Raw genomic sequence first — 20344 nt, forward strand, 5'->3', positions numbered from 1 at the left:
TTTTGTATTATGCAGGTTTAACAGCGTACATCAATTATCTATTAAACAACTTGAGCAGCAGAATGTGTTGATACTATTATTACCAATACTAGTCTGTAGACACACGTGTGTTTTCTCTCTCTTGCCTCCTTCACAAAGGCAAGGTATTATTTTTATTTGAAATAAAATTGCACAAAATTCCAAAGGTCATACTCCAAAATTAAATACCTCAACTTACCTTCCTAAGAATTCTCTCTCAAGAATGTTGTTCTAAACAAATCGAAAAAGGCAAGGTGAACATTAGCTTGATGTACAATGCATTCTGGTATCTATTTTGAGGAGTTACCCAAATAGCTGAACATTTTAAAAAAGAAGTTAAATATGAACTTCATGAAAGAAGTAACTGGCTACCAGTAACTAGGATTGCAGTACTTATGCTACAAATCTGTTAACTGTGGTATGAGGCAAAACAAGCAGTGTACTTTCAAGGGCAGAATAAAGATTTTATCTTCAAATCAAAACTGACAAAACCAGTATGTTCTGTAGAAATTCCATTCTGAACATACACTCTACTGCTTTTTTCTATGTATGACCTCCACATAATTTTATTGCACTTGACTGCATTTTGATTACTTGAATTGTAAGAAAAACTTTAAACATTTGCATATGCCTACAGATAAAAAACAGTCTTGTAGAAGACACGTCATGTTTTTATTGTGCTCTGAGTCAGTTATGTACAGGTGAAGAGTCAAAAGGAGTTCACAGAAGCCTCCCTACAAAAAAAGCTTATGAGAAGGCTTCCCTAACAGCTGCACCAACACGTATCAGTTCTGGCCTAAAGAAACTACAGCTCATTTGAAAATATCAGGATCTATCTCCCTTCACATATTGAGATTCCTGGAGTTTATCAGCCAAAGTATGTGAGTAATTGTTTTTTCCATTGGACTGCTCAGTTGGGTGATTTTTTACTACTTTACCTGCTAAGCTTAAAGGCTGCAAAAAAAAAAATCAGCTAAAAAACTCAAAAGCATAACAAGGCCCATTATCCTTCTCACCTTCTCATGCCATTAGTATCTGTACTTAAAGTCACGTACAGAAGAACTGTTGGAAAGGAACTACATACAACTGACTTTAATCAAACCAGAATCACAGGCCTGGACAACTTTAATTTATGAACCTTTTTATTTCCATCTTTGACTTAGTAGTCCTGAGAAGAATGTTCACAGCTACAGCTACTGTCTTTTCAACCCTGCCATACAACGATTTACATGGTAGCACCTAAGGAGCCGCTGACTGTGTTACAGATAGATTAAAAAATCCCAAAAAGGAAATTTGCGACAATGTGACGTGATTTCATGCTCCCTCTACAACCTGAGAGAAACCAGTGGAGAACCATACCATTAAAGAGAAGTCCTAAGAACAAACAAATAGTTGCCATAAGGCTTTTACTCCTTCCTTCAGCCTATCACAGGACATCAGGCTTCCACACCTTTAACCTGGCTACTTACTGTGGTGCAGGCTAGTCCATGCTTTGTCTTGGAGGGAAGAGAGAAAGCACAGCCCATCTTAAGAAAAACCAACAACCCATCTGATGATTTTAACCAGAATTTGAATTACAGCAACAGGAGGTGTTAAACTGTAGCGGTATCAATGTGTGTTGAAACAGTGTCAGACGGAAAACTCAAGTGGGCATTCTCCATATGCCTGCTTATCCTGTTCCTAGAACTGCTGTTTGGAGCCTAAATTAATTGTTAAGGAATATACAAGATTAGCAGCTACATTTCAAAGCCTTTTATTGCTCCTTTTTTCTCACTGCTGCCAATCTACAAGTCATGCTTCACAAGAGATGCAGGTATGCTTTTTGCTTTAGAAAACCTGTTCTCTACAATTAAATAGGGCCTTAAAAATCCATTCAAGAAGTCAGTCTTGGGGTGGATTTTTCTTTGAAGTCAGATTCCTAAATCTGCAGTTCAGAACCAGAATTATTGATCAATGATGACTGCTCCCTTCTTTAAGCCAAAAATTCTGTTCTCTGTAAGAAAAACCACTAAGCAAAGCAGTATTTGACAGAAACACTACAAATAAGAATGCCCCAAAAGTAAGTACATGTATGTGACACAGAAAACTAAAGGCACATACATGTGGCGGAGGTGAAACTACTATAGAAAGCATTTTGCTATTTGCTCTCATGTTTCTCTCCTTATGTGCATGAGCATTAAAAATTTCATTGTGGGTTTTTGGCACAAAATATATATTAAATTAGCAAGTTTAGAAATTCTTTCAGTTTTCAGTAAGGAAGAACAAACACAAGGAAAGTGTCCAAAGTCCACCCTGTAACAATGAAAGTCTCTTCATTCCTGCTGTTCCTACTGGTTTGTTAATGTGCTTCTGCTCAGCCCAAATGTTTCTCCTTTAAGACTCGTCTTTATGTCCACTCTTCCAGCTGCTGGTTGGGATTTTTTCAAAGCTGCAGGAACCTAGGCAAGAAACAAAATAGCCTGATTACATGAGAAGCTGCTTTACATGTAGCAGAAGGAAGTAAGGCTCCACAGATGTTTGAACCCTGATTTTGCTCCCCTTATTTTCAGAACAGTGTCTTTAGCTTCTCCCTCCCTAATACCTCCCAATATCTTTCTCCAAGTCAGTCAGTATGTGGTGGACTTGGTTTCGAGCTACACTTCAGGATATTCTAGTAAACTGTAGCCATAGTCAACAATCCACAACTACTGCCAGCTGATTCTTAGTAGCAAAAGAGGAGAGAGAAAGGGAGTTTATCTGAGCCTCCCTTTGTCACTTTTAGCAACTTAACTTTTGACTTTACTGATTGGTCTGCTATAAATATTACAATGCAGAGATGAGGTAGACAACACAGTTCCACAAGTCCTGGAAAGTGCAGTCAATAGGGAAAATGACCCATACATGCTAATCTGAGCATGGTCTCTTTGGAAATCTTCCTACAGCTCGGTACCCTCAATGACAAAGATAAGTGGTGCGTATATAAGAAACTTAGAAACTTCACACTGAGAGTCAGGACATCACAACCCGACGGCATTGTTCTCCAGAGAGATGTTACAGCTAGTGCTCGTCCTCATCATCCTTTTAGCTCTACTTACTCTTGTACAAGTCAGGGACTATGGATCCAGAGTTAGTACGTGGGTAGGAGGACGAGGACTACTTCTACCATTAGCCCCCACTCTCCTTGGGCTTCCAGGTGAAAGTACTTCTCATGGAACAGCCTGCAGCTTCACTTCTGCCCGGTGCTGGGGCACCCCATCTCCTTGAGTCCAGCTAGGGAGCACTTTCTCTGTCATGGAGCAGACCCTGAGCTGAATTTTGCCATGCTTTGTGGCCTACCCATCTAAGCCATCTTATTTTCTGCCTTAGGAATGGACTGTACATGCAGAGAGTGAGGCCAGCCAGCCATACGTACGTGAGGAGGTAGCGGAGGATCCAGGTGCCGCCCAAGGAAGGAAAGTAAGCGCCGCCAGATCAGACCACTTCCCAGAAACATAATCCCTGTCACCAACCAAAATATCCTGGGGTCCTACCAAGAGAACACTCCCATTAGTCATCCAATTATCTCTCCAGAAAAGGGATTGTGCAAAAATAATCTCTCACTCCCCACCAGTGTTTTCTTCCTTTATGAGAGGAAGCAGTAAACTCTTCACCATCAACAGCCAAGCCCTTACTTGGAAAAAGGGCTGTTTCACAGCAAAGCATTTTATTTAGGATCACTACTGTATTCAGTTACTGTTCCATGCAGTTTTCCTTCCTTCATTGGGAAGTTTGAAAATTCAACCCTTATATTTAACTGATTTGAAAAGGAAGAGGTCTTTGCTTTGCTTTTTTGTTCTAAAGGTGGCATGTGCTGTTTTAAATCTCTACCCCCGCCCCTGCCCCAGCCTGTACCCCTTTCTCCCCAGTTAAGGTATAAACAATTACTGACAGTAGAGTACTTCCTCTAATGTGCTGGAAATGCCCTGGCTGCTTGACAGATACCCTTGTATCTAGATGACAAAGCTGTTCTTGTCAGAATATATGATCATTAAGGAAACTTTAATACTTCTTTATAACCACTTATACAACCAAAAATTTGTCTTCCCATTTCTTTTCCATGGACATGACACAGAAGAAAGGCTGCAATACAATACTGTGCAGTTTGCCATGCAGTAATTTGCTTATAAAAGAAGTGACTGTATGAATACTTCAATCACTGGATCTTTGTCCATGGAAAAAATGAAACTGTACCAAATATGAAGTAAACTGTAAGAGCAGGATCCACATTTTATGATAAATGCAGGACTTGTTCCTTACCTCTTCAAGGGATGACTCCAAGTTCATACCAAATGCAACTCCTATGAGTCCAAAGAGAGAGACAGAGAAAGTCCCCATGGTCAGCTGCAAGTTCAGCCTCATCATCACATTACGGTGGCTAAAGAAGGGAGAAACATCTGTAAGGGGAACCCAAAAATTTATTTGCTGCCTAAATTCTTAAGTTCCACATAAAATGCACTAAAAACAAATAGTGAAAGAGAGGAAGTCATGCTGAAATTAGGTAACCCAGCTGCAAAGATCATGAAACAACAATACAAAGAATGTTTTGACATTGCTACATCTGGACACATCTAAAGGTTCTTAACCATCTGCTTAACCATCATCAGACTCTCCAGTATTGCTTACTTCTCAGAGGTGCATATACAGAGTAACAGTAAATTTCTGCTGAAATTTGTGACCTCTCACCACCATCTGGCTGGAATTTCTATGTCTATATTCACAATGGACAAGAATTTATTGTTACCGTGCAAATTAATACATTTTACAAAAAAAACTGAGTTGCTAAATGCTACAGACTACAAACTTCAGTCATTTTGGGTGAATTCCACATTCAAGTCTTCCACAAAAAGATTTTTGTCGTTTCCTGATACAGCGTCCACTAAGTGGTTCTACAGTTTGTTGCAGCGTGCTTTTATACTTTGTAATACTTTGTAATAGTTTTGATTTTGTATCCCCTTATTCTCCCCAGATGATGTACCCCTTTTTGTACCCCCTTCCTCTACCTGTGTAACCATTCTCCTGTGTTGAGATCATCCCCCAAATCCCCGCCCTGGCTCTGTGTCAGTCACTCAGCATCCCATCCCTTCTATCTAGATCTTTCGGTCAAAGCCGTCGAGTGATTACTCCGAAGCCAGGGGTCAGCCCCCCAGGGATGATGTTATACGCTATCCCAAATGTCCATCCCCTAAGGCTGCATCCCTGGAGGGTCTTTATTGGTCAGCAAATGTATCTACCCTCGGTTTCCTCCCCCCCTTTAAATGTAACCTCGAGACTCCTTTGTCTTGCTCTGAGCACGGCGCACCCTGAGGTGTGGGGCTCCCTGGGGAGCTCCGAATAAACCTTGGATCGGCCCCCTGTTCAGAGTCAGCCTTTTACCCTCCACCGATGTCTCCTCTGTCTCTTCTGCTGCAAAGGTGACCAGCCTAGCTGCCCTCAGTACCCTCGGGGCACCAGAGAGTGTCCCCCCGCTGTCGGTCACTTCGGGGCTGCCCCCCCGCTGTTTGCCGACCCGGGGCTGGCCGGGGTTCACTGGGAGGCACCCAGAGAGACAGAGACACAGTGTAGAGGAGAAAGAATACTAAACTCCACCCTCAGAGTGGCATGTTCTTGCAAATGCAAGCTACAACTCTTTTTCAATAAGAGATCTGACTAAAAGTGAAAAATGTAGCATACAGAGATAAAGAGAAAACTTGCTCCCAAGTTACTAATTTCTGTATCACTCTACAGAGTAATAATGTAACTTGTACTGGAAATCTGAGTAGCCTAGCCAGACTCTGGCTAGTAATCTTTTCTGAACAGAATTTAATATGCTTCACAATTTGCAGACATTTCCTGTATAGGATAGCTCTGCTGAAGGGTCTAGGAGAAGCTGGGTTTTGCTGCTAGGGAAGACTGGTGCCTAGCTATAGAGGTACATAACTACACACACTAATTAGGCTATCTTCCTGCTTTGCTTTATCCAGTTCACGACTAGAAAAGCGCAATACAGCTGCTGTGACTACAAGTCCATTAAGACAGAAGACTCACTAAGACAGAATACTCCAACTTTCCTTGTAGTAAAATTTGAGAAAATTTTTGGCCAAGAAAGTCTAAATTCCAGATTTTGGTAATCTAACAGATGGTAGCTAACCTGTCCAGGTTGATAAAGATGATGCTTTCTGAGTCATCAATCAGTACTCTGAGTTCACGAGCTTCATTCAAAAGATCTTCTGCTTGTCTGTAATAATTCTCCAACAGCAGCTCCATTTCCTCTGCATGGTCAATCCCAGACGTACTCTCCTCACTGTGAGCAACAATTTATATTGTCCTGGTTATATATACATATATCTACATATATACATATTGTATGGAAGTGTATTACTGATGTGGTAAGGCACATAATAGTTGTGGGGGAAAAGAGTGTTGTTAGACACTACACCACAAAATCCAACCTATTGGTGAGGAACTTCCATCAGTTCCAACAGCACAAAATAAAATACTTTTGTATTTATCAGCACCTCAACATAGGCAATCAGTTATTTTAAGTAGTGAAGTTAACATTTGATGTGCCCAAAGTATGCACACCACCACAAATCTTAAGTTTTTCAGATATTACAAAGTTAAAAAGTTGTAAAAAATTTATATTATATATTATTAAGTTATTATAAAATGCTAACTATTTTGACAGATTAACGTTTTGGTGCCCTCAAGTGGTGAGAGCCGGTAACAGTGCAGTCAAAAACTCCTAACAATGAACTAACCAAAAGTCAATACAGAAACAATTACACAGTGATGGAGATGGTTTAGGTTATATTAAAATGGTTTAGTCGTAAAGCATTTGAGCTATACACAGCAATTGCTGCAAAGCAGTCTTCAGTCCCACAGCAGCCAAGGAGTGACCATCTTAATGAAAGATGCTCCTCTCTTAAGTGAAGTCTGAAAGACTTTCATCTTACTTCAGAGTGCTACTGCTGGAGCAGTAGCCTTCCTCTGAAATACATGTTTCTGGCGTTGTGTAGATGAAACTGAGGCACCTGAGGTCCACAAGAGCTTGGAAACTAAGCAGCAAAGCCAGGAAGATTGTTCATATTTTTTTGTTTCGTAGTATGATCTCATTTCTCTAGAGAAACTAAAGTTTTTAATGAATCTCCTCCTGGCATTATTGACTGCTAAAGGAACACCCCTGAAATAGTTTTCCATGAAAATAAGTGGTATGTCTTACAAATCAACTCAAGTAAGCTCCCTGAGGACCTTTAACAGAGTACCTAGTTTCTCTCTTCCTGGGGTAGAAACTGAGTTAGCCAACGTGATCTGAAAGCCCTCCAAACCTTTAGGTTTCCACTGCATGGAGATGAGAAAGTCTGAAAGTCTTAGAGCACTATCTGCAGTATTACAGATTCAGCTCAAGGTCCTACTTGATGAGCATCTGTACGTTTATATCAGCTCCTCTGGGGATATACAAAATAAAGACAGCCATAAAGACATTACAATAACTGCCGCTGGATCTGCTTTCATTAACTGTCTCATGACTCTTCCACATTCTGGTGTTCCTTCACACAAAGTTAAGAGGTCTGCCTCATCTCTCTGAGCTAAGTTCACCATTCTGCTGCAAAAGATCTCTGACAGCACATATCTGCCTAACTGGGCTCCTCCACATCCTTTCAGGATGAACTCAAATTTGAATTCACCAAGTACCACCTATCTTGTATCAATCCTGGATCCAAAAAGAGCTGTTCACACATGGCCAATGTGCTTCCAAATGTGTTGCCATGGATTGTGTTTCCCGGTGTGCCTTGTGCACAGACTGCCTCACTGCATCCTGCAGCAGAGCTCTTCACACAGCCCCCTACTACCTGTCCTACCCTTGTGCACTGGCGTCTTAAAGAAGGGATGCCTGTGGGTTTCTCTTGACACAAGCATAAAATGCCACTGGGATCTCTCCTAGATCCCCTACACACTGTCTGCCGTGAGGCACCAAAGGCTTTGCCAGCAGACTGTATTAAATCTAAAGGAAGGCTGTGAGCAAAATCAGGAAAAAGACCAGGTGGAATTTAGAGCTACCTCTGATACTGCTCCAGAAGATACCTTAGAAATGCAAACCATGTCCAACTTCTAGAACTTTGCGTTTCTGCTGCACATTTAGATTAAGCTCTGCAGGGCAAGACTTCAAACCTGCACACCGTGTGAACAGGATTAAAATGTACAGGCAATGCAGTCAGGCAAAAGTATCATTCAGGAACTTCACAAAGTACCCTAGAAGGTAACTTCTGTTGTCTGCTTATATATAAAACACATATTTATGCCTGAGAGCCCAAAACATATTTGGAAATTGTATACATTATCTTTCTGGTTTTCAGTTTTTATTAAACTGACCAGTGCTGCTCTTGCTGTGTGCTGTTCTTCACCAGAACCCCAGAGTGCAATACGATTGTTTCTGCACATACATCTCCTGGAATGCTGCTCTTCAGATGCCCAAGGTTCCTCCAAGGCCTCTTTCTTTCAGGTTCTGCTGGTGAGCAAAAAACTAGGACCAAGGCGTTCAGAACTCTTCTAGTAAAGGAAGTGTGGAGTCTGACCTATTCAAGAAGCAAGCTTTAAAACCTGCCCTATTTTGGTGAAACTGAAGAAAATGCTCCCAGAAGGGGTTGATTTATATTGAAAAATAACATTTGCTTTTTCTGCCATCCTGCTCCTTTCCCATCACATACCACATGATCCAGCCTGTTATGTCAAGAACTATTTGTAACTGCAACAATGGAGTTCCTCTCCAAAATGGCAACTACAATAGTTTCTGAAGTAGCAAGCAGTCTTTCTAATTTTTTTAGGATTAAGAAAAATTAAAAATACTTTTTCTTTCTGGTTTTTAGCAGTAAACATCCAGTTTAGTGTTCAAGTTCTCCTCAAACAAAATACACTGTTAAAAAAATGTATGCATGTGGTTTCAAACTATACATACAATACTTGTGGATCAGTCCATTTAGACAGACAGAGTTCTTCTATTACTTCTTCTTCATCTAAGATCTCCAGAATCGTTTCTTTGAAAACTTTAAGATCTGTTTCCAGTTCTGACAAGCTGAAAGACAAACAGGCAAAAGGTCAAGTAATCCCCAGTGGCACCAGTGCCCAAAGGTAATCTCTACACGAGTTTGCCAGCCAGCACCCTCGCCATACGGAGTGGCCAGGGAAGACTTTCTTATAGGGTTGTAAGAGCTCATTCAAATCATGCTCTACAATCCACACACTTAGCTGTGGCAGTGATCTGTCTGGGGAACAGTGAGGTACAGACACACACTAAAAGGCATCCAGATGTGTTTCTGGATGTATTTGTAAGCCACAAAAGGAAACACTCTTCGAGAGCATAGCAAGCGCATGTTTGCACTATCATATGAGAGAGGTCAATACATGAAGGCAGCACTGTACAAGTAACCTCAATGCACAGATGTACACAGGTTTACAAAGGTTTACAGTAAGGGGAACATTTTCACACTGTTTGATTCTCTTAGGTATTATTTTGTTTTGTCAGATGCTACTTAAGAAGCATGACAGTATTTCTGGCTATTCAGGATTTCTTTCCCTTTTTGCCCCTTATCACTAGGTAATTCACATACTGACTTTTACATTTCCAAATAAGATGCACAGTCCAGCATTACGGTAATCTAGGAAATTAATATCAGATACCATTTTTCTAAGACTTTAATGCATGCCATTTTCTATGGTCATCTTCTAGTGTCTTCACAGTTTATTCTTAGTTACCTCTTGCCATTTTGCAGAAGAATGTGTAGTTTACTCCTATCCACAGATAAAAGCTTGGGATCCACTAGGGCTTCCAGTGTCTCAAGGATCTGAGGCTGCAAAGTGTTAAGTCTTCCCTGCAGTTTGCTGATCTAGATAACAACATGATCCTTCATAAGAATTAAAATAATTCATTTAGAATGATTTGGGCAACTGACTCCTGTCTCTCAACACAGAATTCACAGTAACAGGTATTTAATACAACATGCTTTACAGTGCCTGGGAAATACTTCCTATATGGATACTCCATAAACACAAAGCCAGTGCACAATACAGTATTTCATGAAAAGTAAACTGAAACCCAGTGACAACCACACCAATAAGGCTTATAAAGCTAAAACACTATTGTCTATAAATGTTATATTAGAATTAGCAAGCACAGATTTGTAATGATGGCTAGAAATCTCATCCTGACTCCTCCTGCTCAAGAGGCCAAAACCTCACCACTTTTGTGTGATTTTCATTCCAGCTATAACATGTTCTAGAAAGGAATTCTGACTTGTTTTTTAATTATCCAAATGGTAGTGAAGCCATCATATCCAAACAGCACTTTATTGGAAAGGGAATGAAAACACACATACACACAAAACCATAAGAACTAAGGGGTCAAAACAAAAAAAAAGAGAAAGTGCAGAATACATATAAAAATATGTATGTGTAAATATTAACACAAGTCTAAAGTCATACTGCTCTTTCTGTGTAGCAAGAACTTCCCAAACATTTAAAAAAAAATGAGACAGCTCACCCAGTATTGCAGAATTGCTTCTATGGCTCGGAATTCAAAGGGCAGGGAATATGTGACTAGTTGACCTTCCCCAGCCAGCTGAGATGCTAGCTCATTGAGGAGCCAGTGTTCCAGACTTAAATTACGATAATCTAGTATCAGAAGAAACTCTGGTGTTATGACAGCCTTCAAGAACTGAAAAAGACAGTACATGTAAGGAGTCTGAAAAAAAAACTCCCTGAAGATTTCTCATAACACTATAGCACATTTGATGATCTGAGCTTTGATAAAACCAATCTTCAAATGTCATTTCAGGTAGGAAAATAACAAAATCTCATGCTAACTGCAAAGAGGCTCAGACATAGCACTGTGCCAAGGATTGAGAAGAGGCTCTGCACCAATGTTAGTAATGTTTCTCCTGTGCTCAACAAGGAAAATGGTCACTAATGTGCACAGTTGAACTCACACTCTGGTTGCTAGGCAGAGCTCCAAAGAAACATTTACTGCTGGACTGCATGTCACAGAAAGCTGCTGGTTTTTTGCTGTGCAAGAAAATCAAAGCACAAGGATGAGACAGGGTTTACACTCAGCTACAGGGAAACCATTACCTCCATTCTCATGATGATCCTGTTGTTCCTGGTTGCAATGCTCATCACATGTTGAAATCTTAGATCTCGAGCTTGAAGACCCAACTCCTGGTACAATTCTGTTTTCTTCTTTTCTATCATGAAAGCATTTTTAGATGAAGACATTTAGAGGCACGTATGTTTCAAAATTACATCCTAGTGTGTCATCAAGTCCCACAACAAAATAACCCAGCTATTTTTAAAGGTTTTCCTCCTAATGACTCCCCAATCTAAGTTATTTTCTACAAAATTTAAAAGATTGTATCTTGAATGGAAAAATTCTAGATGTAAGTGAAAAAGTTGGCCACGACAATTAATTTCACATCAGAAACAAGTGACTCCTTTGAGAAAGCACATGTAATCCTACATGGACAGACAAAGCAGGAAAAGTAGCAGGGTGGTCAAAAAGAAAAAGCAAAGCAAAAATCACCTTCCTGTGAGAGATAGTTATACATTATTTTCAAAATATTACTTACTGTACAAAAATTGTAACAACAGAGATGCTATGAAGGCCCAATGAAAGGCAGCAAAACAGAAGAAATGCTGCAACATCTCAAACATAAACACAGTGAAGTATCCAAAACATAATTTTTTTAGCCAAGTAGATTTCAATTGGGCTTTTCTGTATTGGACAAGGAAAAAACACCTCAAACAAACCCAAACAAAACTACAACAAAAACTTACCAAAATAGGTAGTATTTCCCTCTTTGTCAAACTTCATCTGGAGGAATGGGAAAAAAAATTTTTACAGAACCACTATAAAACAAGAAATCAATTTCTAAAATTATTTGCACTTCCGTAGATGCCAAATGGAAAACACATTATGAAGAGAAAGCAACTTTTATGCTCTCTATTCACAATTAAGCAAAATAATTGCATGAATTAACCACCTTTCACTGTGTTTGTGACCAGTGTCATCTGCATGACCATGTTCCTACACAAACCTTGTTAAAGTGATTTACAGAGCATCTGACTTAGAACAGACTATTTCTGTTGGAAGAGACCTAAAATGATCAGTCCATCTGCTTGACCAGCTCAGGGCTGACCAGGAGTTAAAGCCTGATATTAAGGATGCTGTCCAAATACCTCAAATGCTGACAGGCTTGGGATATTGACCCCCTCTCCAGGAAGTCTGCTCCAGAGTCTGACCACCCTCTTGGTAAAGAACTGCTTCCTAATTTCCAGTCTAAACCTCCCCTGGCACAGCTTTGAGCTATTCCCATGCATCCTATCACTGGAACTCACAGAGAGGAGACCAGCAAGGCATCTTACATCTGGGATTGAAAATTCAGCTATTTGCTCTGTAACACTCTGAAAAATTTACAAATAAAACTTAAAAAGTAAAGATTACCACAGACTGTATGGTTAAGCTTTGTGCCCACATCAAGTACTGCAAAGACATACTATTTAGCTTGTAGCCTGCACCTAAATACTTCCTGTCTTAGCATCTGTCATTCATATTATTCACTTAATGCTTGTATTTCCTAGTAAAATTATTTTCTTGTCTGGATTAATAATGAAGTTTACTGTTTTTCCTCATAAATAGTGTAGCTTAATTCAACATTACTGACTTTTAAACTGACTTTCAGTGAATTAAGCCTAGCTAAGCATCCATTCCAATAGAGCTGCAGTGGAAGTTACATGGTACCTTGCTGAAAAGCAGAATTACTTCTTTTTGTTATCAACAAGGAGACCACATCTTCCTTCACTGGCACTAATAATGTGAATTTTCACCATATATGTATTTAAAAGAAAAGCATAATGTGCAAATGTAGCAGCTTGGAAACAGCCTTCAGTCACCTTTAAAAAGACAGCATAGAGAGAGCTTGTTTTTCACCAAATTCTGTTTCCTTAGAGTTGCAGCTACCAAGACACTAATATTTCTAAAAGGTATTAGCAAGCCTTGATAAACTTAAGAAGAAACTTCTGACTGGAGCACTTAGAAGAGTTGACTTGCCTTCACAATTAGAGCCAGAGAACTTCCAGCAGATGCTGGGCCTTAGAAAAGCATTTTCATCAACACCATACACTCTAACTGCTCCTCAAATCAGAGTAGCTCAAAGTAACAACTGAGAACTTAGGGATGTTCTCCCAGACACAAATCCATCCGGCTTTATGACGCCTTAGGATTAAAAAACAATCAACAGGGAACCAAACAAACAACAGGGGAAAAGCACCATCATCTCGCATCGGCTGCCCTCGCTGGCGGAAATGCCTGCAGGTACTTACCACTGCAAAAACAGGAGACACGCTGGCTAGGGTGGCTTGGGAGGTCTCAGTGGGGGCATGTTGGTAAAATCTACCTGCGGGGAGAGAACACAGCTCTACTTCCAGCACACCGCCCTTGGCATTGAGCTGTGCGCTGCCCCGCACTCAGGCCCCGGCACAGACGTCAGGAAGCGCCGGTCACAAGGCCCCGACGAACCCGAACCCGAACCCGAACCCGAGCCCGACTCGCCCGGCCCGGCCGCTCGCAGCGCAGCTGCCCCCGCCCGGGTGTCCCGACACGACGCAGCGCGGCCGCGCCGCTCACCGGCCCAGCGCAGCCCGCGCGCAGCAGCAGCAGCCGCCGCCCAGGGCGCGGGGGAGCAGTGCAGCCCCGCGCAGCATCGACCCCGCTCGGCCCCTCGGCCCGGCACCGCTCCCGGCGCGTCCGCGGCGGCGAGGGAGGAGCCCGGGACGGGGTGACGGAGGAGGAGGAGCCCGGGACGGGGTGACGGAGGAGGAGCAGCCCGGCGGGGTGACGGCAGCCCCGGCGCGGCCTGGCGGGAGCGCGGCTACAGCGGCGCCGCCGCCATTGGGGGCGTTGGGGTGGCTGTGGCTGTGGCTGTGGCTGTGGAGTTGTGGGTCCTGCCGACCCGCTTCTGTGTTTCTAAACGCTCTGAGATAACTCAGTGGCGCCCTGGAAGTTCGTAGCCATTGTTGTGTATGTGCACAGAGCCATGATCCTTCTCACCGCCTCACCCAGGCTGTGTTCAATCCCACTGAAATTAACAGGATTTTGTACATGATGATTTGTGAGAATGGGAAAGAAGGGAAAAAAAAAACCCAAAAACCAAACCAAAACAACAACAACAAAAAACAAACAAACAAACAAAAAAACTAAAAAAAACCCAAAACCCCCAAGCACCCCATAAAGCTCACCTGAGCTCCTCTAATGAGGTTGGACCTAATTGAAAATCCAGTTCAATGGATAAGTGTTCCCAAAGACATAAGTGTTCTTAAAATCCCAGCTCCAGCACAACAGTGCTTATAATGTGAGCACACCTTACTGTGGCTGGGATTTTGCATGCTGTACTTGGCCACTGCCGGATAAGCTTCTAAAATACAGGTTTTTTTTTTCCAAGTGAAGTACAGTTTTGTCTCCAGCAAATGTCTTGGAATTAAATTTCCTTACCCTACTTCTGTATCTAAGATAGAGACGACCTGAGTGGTTGAGATGTAAAAGTTTCATTAGCAGCACACCAGCTTCCACTGTTATATATCCTTTTGGACCTGCAGCTTTCATGTACAAAAGTGCAACACAGGTAGTAGGGGCCCTTTGGCTAGTCCTGCAGAAGTGTGTAAATCGTCCTGGAGGCAAAGTCTGCATCCAAACCCTGCAGCCGAACATGTTATCAGAATGTACTTAGAGTACTCGTTAATCCTCAGCAGGGAAGTAAAAAAGGAAGTGATTAATGAAATGATCCGTGCAGCATGGCTGTTCCAAGAGGAAGGCACAAATCTAAACACCTGTCAGAGTTTTGAAAACAAGGGTGCCACCAAACAGGACAAAAGAAACTTACCCAACACCAATTTGGTGTGAATAAGCAGACACTTCTCTTTTTTTTGGTGCTGGGAATATACACAGGATTTCTCCTCCAAATGTAAAATTACTCCTCCACTTAGTAAACAAAATTAATCCATTTTATATACTTTTTTTGCAAAGTCATAATTATATAAGTTGTTTTATGTACTATGCATAATACATCCACTCCTAAATTTAACCTTTACAATAATTGGTTTTGCTAGTTATATAACTTCTTTAATATTCCTACTCTAAGACAATAATTGATCATCTCTGCTGAGCTCTACTGAAAGGAATCTTTGACATTCAAATCAAGATGGGAAGGGTAGGGGGTTTCCGAGCAGCGTAGCTGGTGTATGTGATGGTCTCCATAGTTTCTTGAACAAAACATAAGAAATCCAGTGACTTCTTGGTGAAGTTTCTATGGTTGCATATTTTAAACACAGCACTCCTACCATTGCTATATCTTATACTTTGCCATTTTCTACTTGTAATCATAACTAACTCTTTTATATGATTAAATCAATTATACTCTGAAAATATTTATAACAACTCCTTTTCTTTCCTGCAGCAGATGACCTATGCATTTGCATGTTTGTGTGTACATACATACATTAACATACATAGATAAGCCTTTGTTCCAAGTGGATTGACATGCACAGAATCAGAAGGATGGTTTACACACACCTTGCCTAAAGGTGAATGACCTCACAAGGAAGTAATTCAATGAAAAAGTTCCTCAGTAGTTATGTGCAGCATGTATATGTAGACTGAAGGCATCATATGTTTTCAGTTAAAGGGTAACCTCACCTGTCTGCAAATGTTGTCCCTATTCATACTTGAAAAAGCTGAAATCTACTCTAAGGAGTATTTTAGCTCTGGTTTTGGTTAATCTCAGCAGGTGGCAGTATATGCAACACTAATTTAATTTCTTGGATGTCAGAGATACTTAATACTTAAGACAGCACAGAAAATACCTCAGGAAGGCAGGAAACCAGTGCACACTATTGCTGGAAATTAATGGCAGCTTATGTTGGCTCTGCATGTTGGAATGCAAAAACTAGGGAAGCATCTAAAGGATATCTGCCAGAAATTTACATTAAATGAATGTGCAGTAAGTCTTACACAGCTGACATTTCACACTCTTCAATAAAAAGGAAGAAGCTGCTGGGTAGATCTCTTTGTTTTCCTTTGCTCATATGTTTTTCTGGCTGCTAAGACAACAGAAGTGTAGGAAATAAGATGATGTAACTTCTCACTGAATCTGTACTGATACAAACTCTGCTATGCCTGATCCAACAGGCCAAAGTAAGCACTGGCATTGCATCTAATTACAGCTGCATTATCAGCCACCACTGCAACTGTCTGGAAGGGCAGAAAACAACCAAGTGTCACCAACTGTCAAATAAATAGAAAAAGAAAATAACGAAAATCCCCAACTTCCTTAGAAGTGAAGGCTGCACATCGGTGTGCACTGGCAGCCAGGGACAAGTCATAAAGCAGACACACAATGTGTGACTTTACACTGCTGCTGGCAAAAGATAACTGGAGATCTAGAACTGGCATTTATTTATTTATTTACTTATTTATTATAGCTCTAAATACCAACGAGCTGCTTGTTCATTCCACTGCCAAGTATCTGTCCTGCAGTGCCAACCTTCAGGAGTAATTTGCTGAATTTCATCAAGAAATAGTGGGCCAAGCTCATGTGCTGTTTATTGAAGGTGACAAGGACAGGCATGATGGCTGTTCTTCATTCAGCCAAAAAGAAAGGATAGCTCCAGCACAGGCTTGCTTAGTCATGAAACTGCCATCCAAACCAGAAGCTATTTGTGAGGTTGAATGACACGAGCAACTAGTTGCACTGCCAGCTGAATGACAGCGCAGACGTGGGGGACAGCTCTGATTGCAGCTGGACTTTGTGCAAAGAAACACCAAGGAGACACTAAGGCAAAACACGCAGAAAGAGAAGGAAAACATAGGTATCATCAGAGAGGCCCTCATAAATCTCTGCTGAAGAAAAGCTCAGAGAATTTTTCGTAAAATTATGGTAAAAAGGCATCTTGGTCTACAGACAATTCTCAGTGTATAACTTGTCCATTTGATCAATCTTTTTTTATATACAATTATGTGCCTGTACCTATGGCCTGTTTCTTCTCCTAAAAGAAATGCACAATTTTATTCACATTGAGAAAATAAAAACCAGAACAACAAACAACAAACAAAAAGGCAAAACAAAAAACCCTATAGTTGCTACCAGACAATATGTAAGTGTTGAGTGGATGATGAGTGATACACAAGAAGAGAGAGACAGAAAAGACCCCATAGAAAAATTGCCAAAAAACCCCACTCATATTTACAGTATTGCTCTCACATGAATGAATCAGGATTATCAGGTCCCTTGATCAAAGGTAGCTACAGCAACACTCTGAAAACTCCTTGCTTAAGAAGGATGACTTCACTTTCATTACTCTATACCAAGACCACATGGAAGGTATCTTTCAACCTTTTCCTTACTTAAGGTAACCCACTGGAATTTGTTTTTCCATGGAGAACCATTTCCTTTTGTGCCTCTAAGGGTTTGCTGAAGCCTTTTCCCTATGTAGTCCTTCAGCATCTTGGCTGCCTCAAGAATACTGTTGGATAGGATCTGTGTAGTCAAAAGTTGTGGCTTAAACTGTGATTGTCTAAGGTATTTTTTAAAGCAAAAATACTCAATCATGGTATTCTAAGGAGTTTTCAATCTGGCAATTGAACAAGGAGATGTATTTGCTATAACATGGGCTTTAAAATTTACAACTGCATCGGTATTTTACTTTTTCTAGGGTGTGCATGTGACCTGAACCACTTGGTATTTATGTGTTTTAAACTGCCAGTGCAGACAGTTTGGCTACTCCAGACTTACAGCTGGGAATAAAGTAGCTGCTATTGCTTAGTCTGATTTTCTGATAAGCTGCACAGAGTTATTAAGTGTGATTCTCAGCACTGTGTGCAATAGAATAAACTGAATTTTATTCTGTGTCTAGAAACTTCATCCTTTTCCATTCTGTCAATTTTATTAGTCTTTTCTTCAGCACTAGGACATTTCTGTCTTCATGACTTCATGTTTTCCTATCAGTGAGCATAGCTGGCAAGGCCCTCAACAAGCTGCAAAATCTTTCCTTGTTCTGAAATAGCTGAGGCCTCATGGCATTTTGGTGCAGAAAAAGTGACCTTGTTTGATGCTACATTATGCCATGGCTCTGCTCTCATCATATCCCCCAGCATTATCATATGTTATCCTCCTTGTGTGACCTCAGGCGATCCTGACACAGGATCTGACAGACTTCATGTCATGCACCAACCTCATGTAAGATGAGAGGTCTGATGTTGCTCCATCATAAAGAGATTATGTGTCTCTGCATTTATCTTAATCATGTCAGTGGGTCCAGCAGCTTGACTCCTTGCTGTTGAGAATGTAATAGGAGATGGTTTACAAGGTGAAACAATAGTGAGAATAAAAGGTCAGACCTTGGAAAAGCTAGGAGGAGCAAATTGTCATGGTTTAAGGCACTGCTATTATGGACTGAAGTGTCCAACCTTTTCTTGGCTTTTGGTCAGCGGTTGTACTTAGGTGAGATGGAAAACAAATATTTTTGATGTCCACCAATTTTAGGCTGCTTTAAGGCTAGCAGTGCTCTGGTGCCATTTAAGGGATATTTTATTGCAATCCATAAAGTGATTGCAACTAGTGTGGCAACAGGTAAAGACCAACAGTATTTTGAAGTATCAAAAGTGTCAAAATGGATGCACCAATAAAATATTCAGTGTCTTACTCCTATGTCAAAGATGTGTGACTACAAATTAGACCTAAGATCACTAAATGTGGTAGAATCTGGTATAAAATAGCAGATAGTTGACATATCATTACTTGAATGCAGAGCAGTGTGAGGGTCATCAACATTTTTGGTTTTTACTCAAAAGCGTATCTTTAATAATAAAAATTTCCTTACAGGTTACAGTAGTTCAATGTTAAACAGTATTAATTCGAGGATGGTAAATGCTTGGTTCTCCCCGTTATTAGTCAGAAGGAGACCAGCAACGAGTGGGGAACTTTAGTTGTTAACCAATAACAGTAGCATGTTTGACTGCCCTCACCCTGAAATTGCTGTTTTTGTAATGGTTAACTGCTCTTTTGTAACTCACAGCAGGGGGGTAATTTTCGCATCAAAGGAGGTAAGATAAAAGGAAAGAAAATTCTTTCCACCCCAAATGTTAAAACCCATTTGAAAAGACAATCATTACCGTACACTACACAAATTCAGGTAGGAAGGTCTAGTGCATTTTTAGACTTGAGGCTATCGGCGGAGGAAAGAGGTTGTTAAAGGAATTACATTTGAGTTGAAGGCACTTCTGTTTTACTTTCTCTCAGGTTTTACGGCTTCTTGTCCCCAGGGTGTGCCAGAGTGCGGTGTGGGCGCTGCGCCGCCTCGGCGCTCCCCCGCTGCCGCCGCCAGGGCAGCTCCGCCGCCGGCCCGTTCCTTGTGGGAACAGGCGGCGGCCGGGCACGAGAAGTAACAGCGGGGATTTTCCTGTCTCCCTCGTTCGGATCCCGTTCCCTCTGCCCCCGCGGCCCGCCTCTGGGAGTGTCGCCCCTCTCCCTCCTTCCCGCGGTAGCTCCGGGCCGGGCAGGCTCCTGGCAGACTCCCGCCTGGCTGCCCGGTGGGCAGGCCGAGCACACGCGGGGTAAAGTTTCCCAAGGAAAGAAGGCTGGCAGGGATTCCCGTCATGGCAGAGCCGGAGGGTGAAGGCACCCGAGGCTGCGGGTCCCCGGCAGTCCATGTCCCGGCCGTGCCGGCCCGAGTGTCACGCCGCGTTTTTCCGCCTGGGTCGGCGTTCTCCGCACCCAGCTCCCCCGGCGCCCGGAGCACCGCGCCGGTTGCCTGGGAGGAGCCGCTGTGTACAGCCTACGCAGGGCCGAGCCCAGGCCCCGGCGGGCCGCGATCGCTCTCCGGGAGGTGTGCCCATGTGCCCGGCGTGGGCGGTGTCAGGGCCAGAGGGGTTCCCGGGCAGGAGCCGCTCCCGAGCAAACAGGTGCGGGCTGCGCGCGTCGCACGGAGCCACCAGCATGGCCAGTCCTGGCACAAAGGCGTCGTGGCTCTCGCAGCCCAGCGTGAAGAGCGTGCTGGTGTATCGCAACGGGGACCCTTTCTTCCCGGGGCGCCGCATTGTCATCCACGAGAAGAAAGTGTCCAACTTTGATGTGTTCCTGAAAGAGGTGACGGGCGGGGTGCAGGCGCACTTTGGAGCGGTGCGAAACATCTATACCCCCCGGGGTGGGCATCGTGTCCGACAGCTGGACGAGCTCCAGAGTGGGGAGCAGTACGTGGCTGGTGGCAGGGAGGCCTTCAAGAAGCTCAAGTG

General features: G+C 42.2%; 2 protein-coding genes across 2 annotated transcripts in view; one reads left to right on the forward strand and one right to left on the reverse strand.

Moving 5' to 3' along the window:
• Positions 1-1142: 1142 nt before the first annotated feature.
• MRS2 (magnesium transporter MRS2) lies at positions 1143-19710 on the reverse strand. Its single transcript, XM_041426751.1, has 12 exons — positions 19360-19710; positions 13688-13931; positions 13384-13457; positions 11839-11875; positions 11137-11249; positions 10550-10723; positions 9766-9896; positions 8969-9085; positions 6164-6316; positions 4294-4411; positions 3410-3523; positions 1143-2456 (listed from the first exon to the last, which is right to left on the reverse strand). Exons 1-12 carry the CDS (start codon positions 19708-19710, stop codon positions 2346-2348), a joined length of 1737 nt encoding a protein of 578 aa, XP_041282685.1. The 3' UTR covers positions 1143-2345.
• A 289-nt stretch (positions 19711-19999) lies between these two features.
• The window catches only part of DCDC2 (doublecortin domain containing 2), a 51564-nt gene continuing 51219 nt past the window's right edge, over positions 20000-20344 (forward strand). The window contains exon 1 of the mRNA XM_041426747.1: positions 20000-20341. Coding sequence (XP_041282681.1) covers positions 20049-20341 — 293 coding nt within the window. The 5' untranslated portion in view covers positions 20000-20048. The remainder of the gene's footprint in view (positions 20342-20344) is intronic.

This window comes from Onychostruthus taczanowskii, unplaced genomic scaffold, assembly GCF_017590055.1.
Source record: "Onychostruthus taczanowskii isolate IOZ18803 unplaced genomic scaffold, ASM1759005v1 scaffold94, whole genome shotgun sequence".
Taxonomy (NCBI): Eukaryota; Metazoa; Chordata; class Aves; order Passeriformes; family Passeridae; genus Onychostruthus; species Onychostruthus taczanowskii.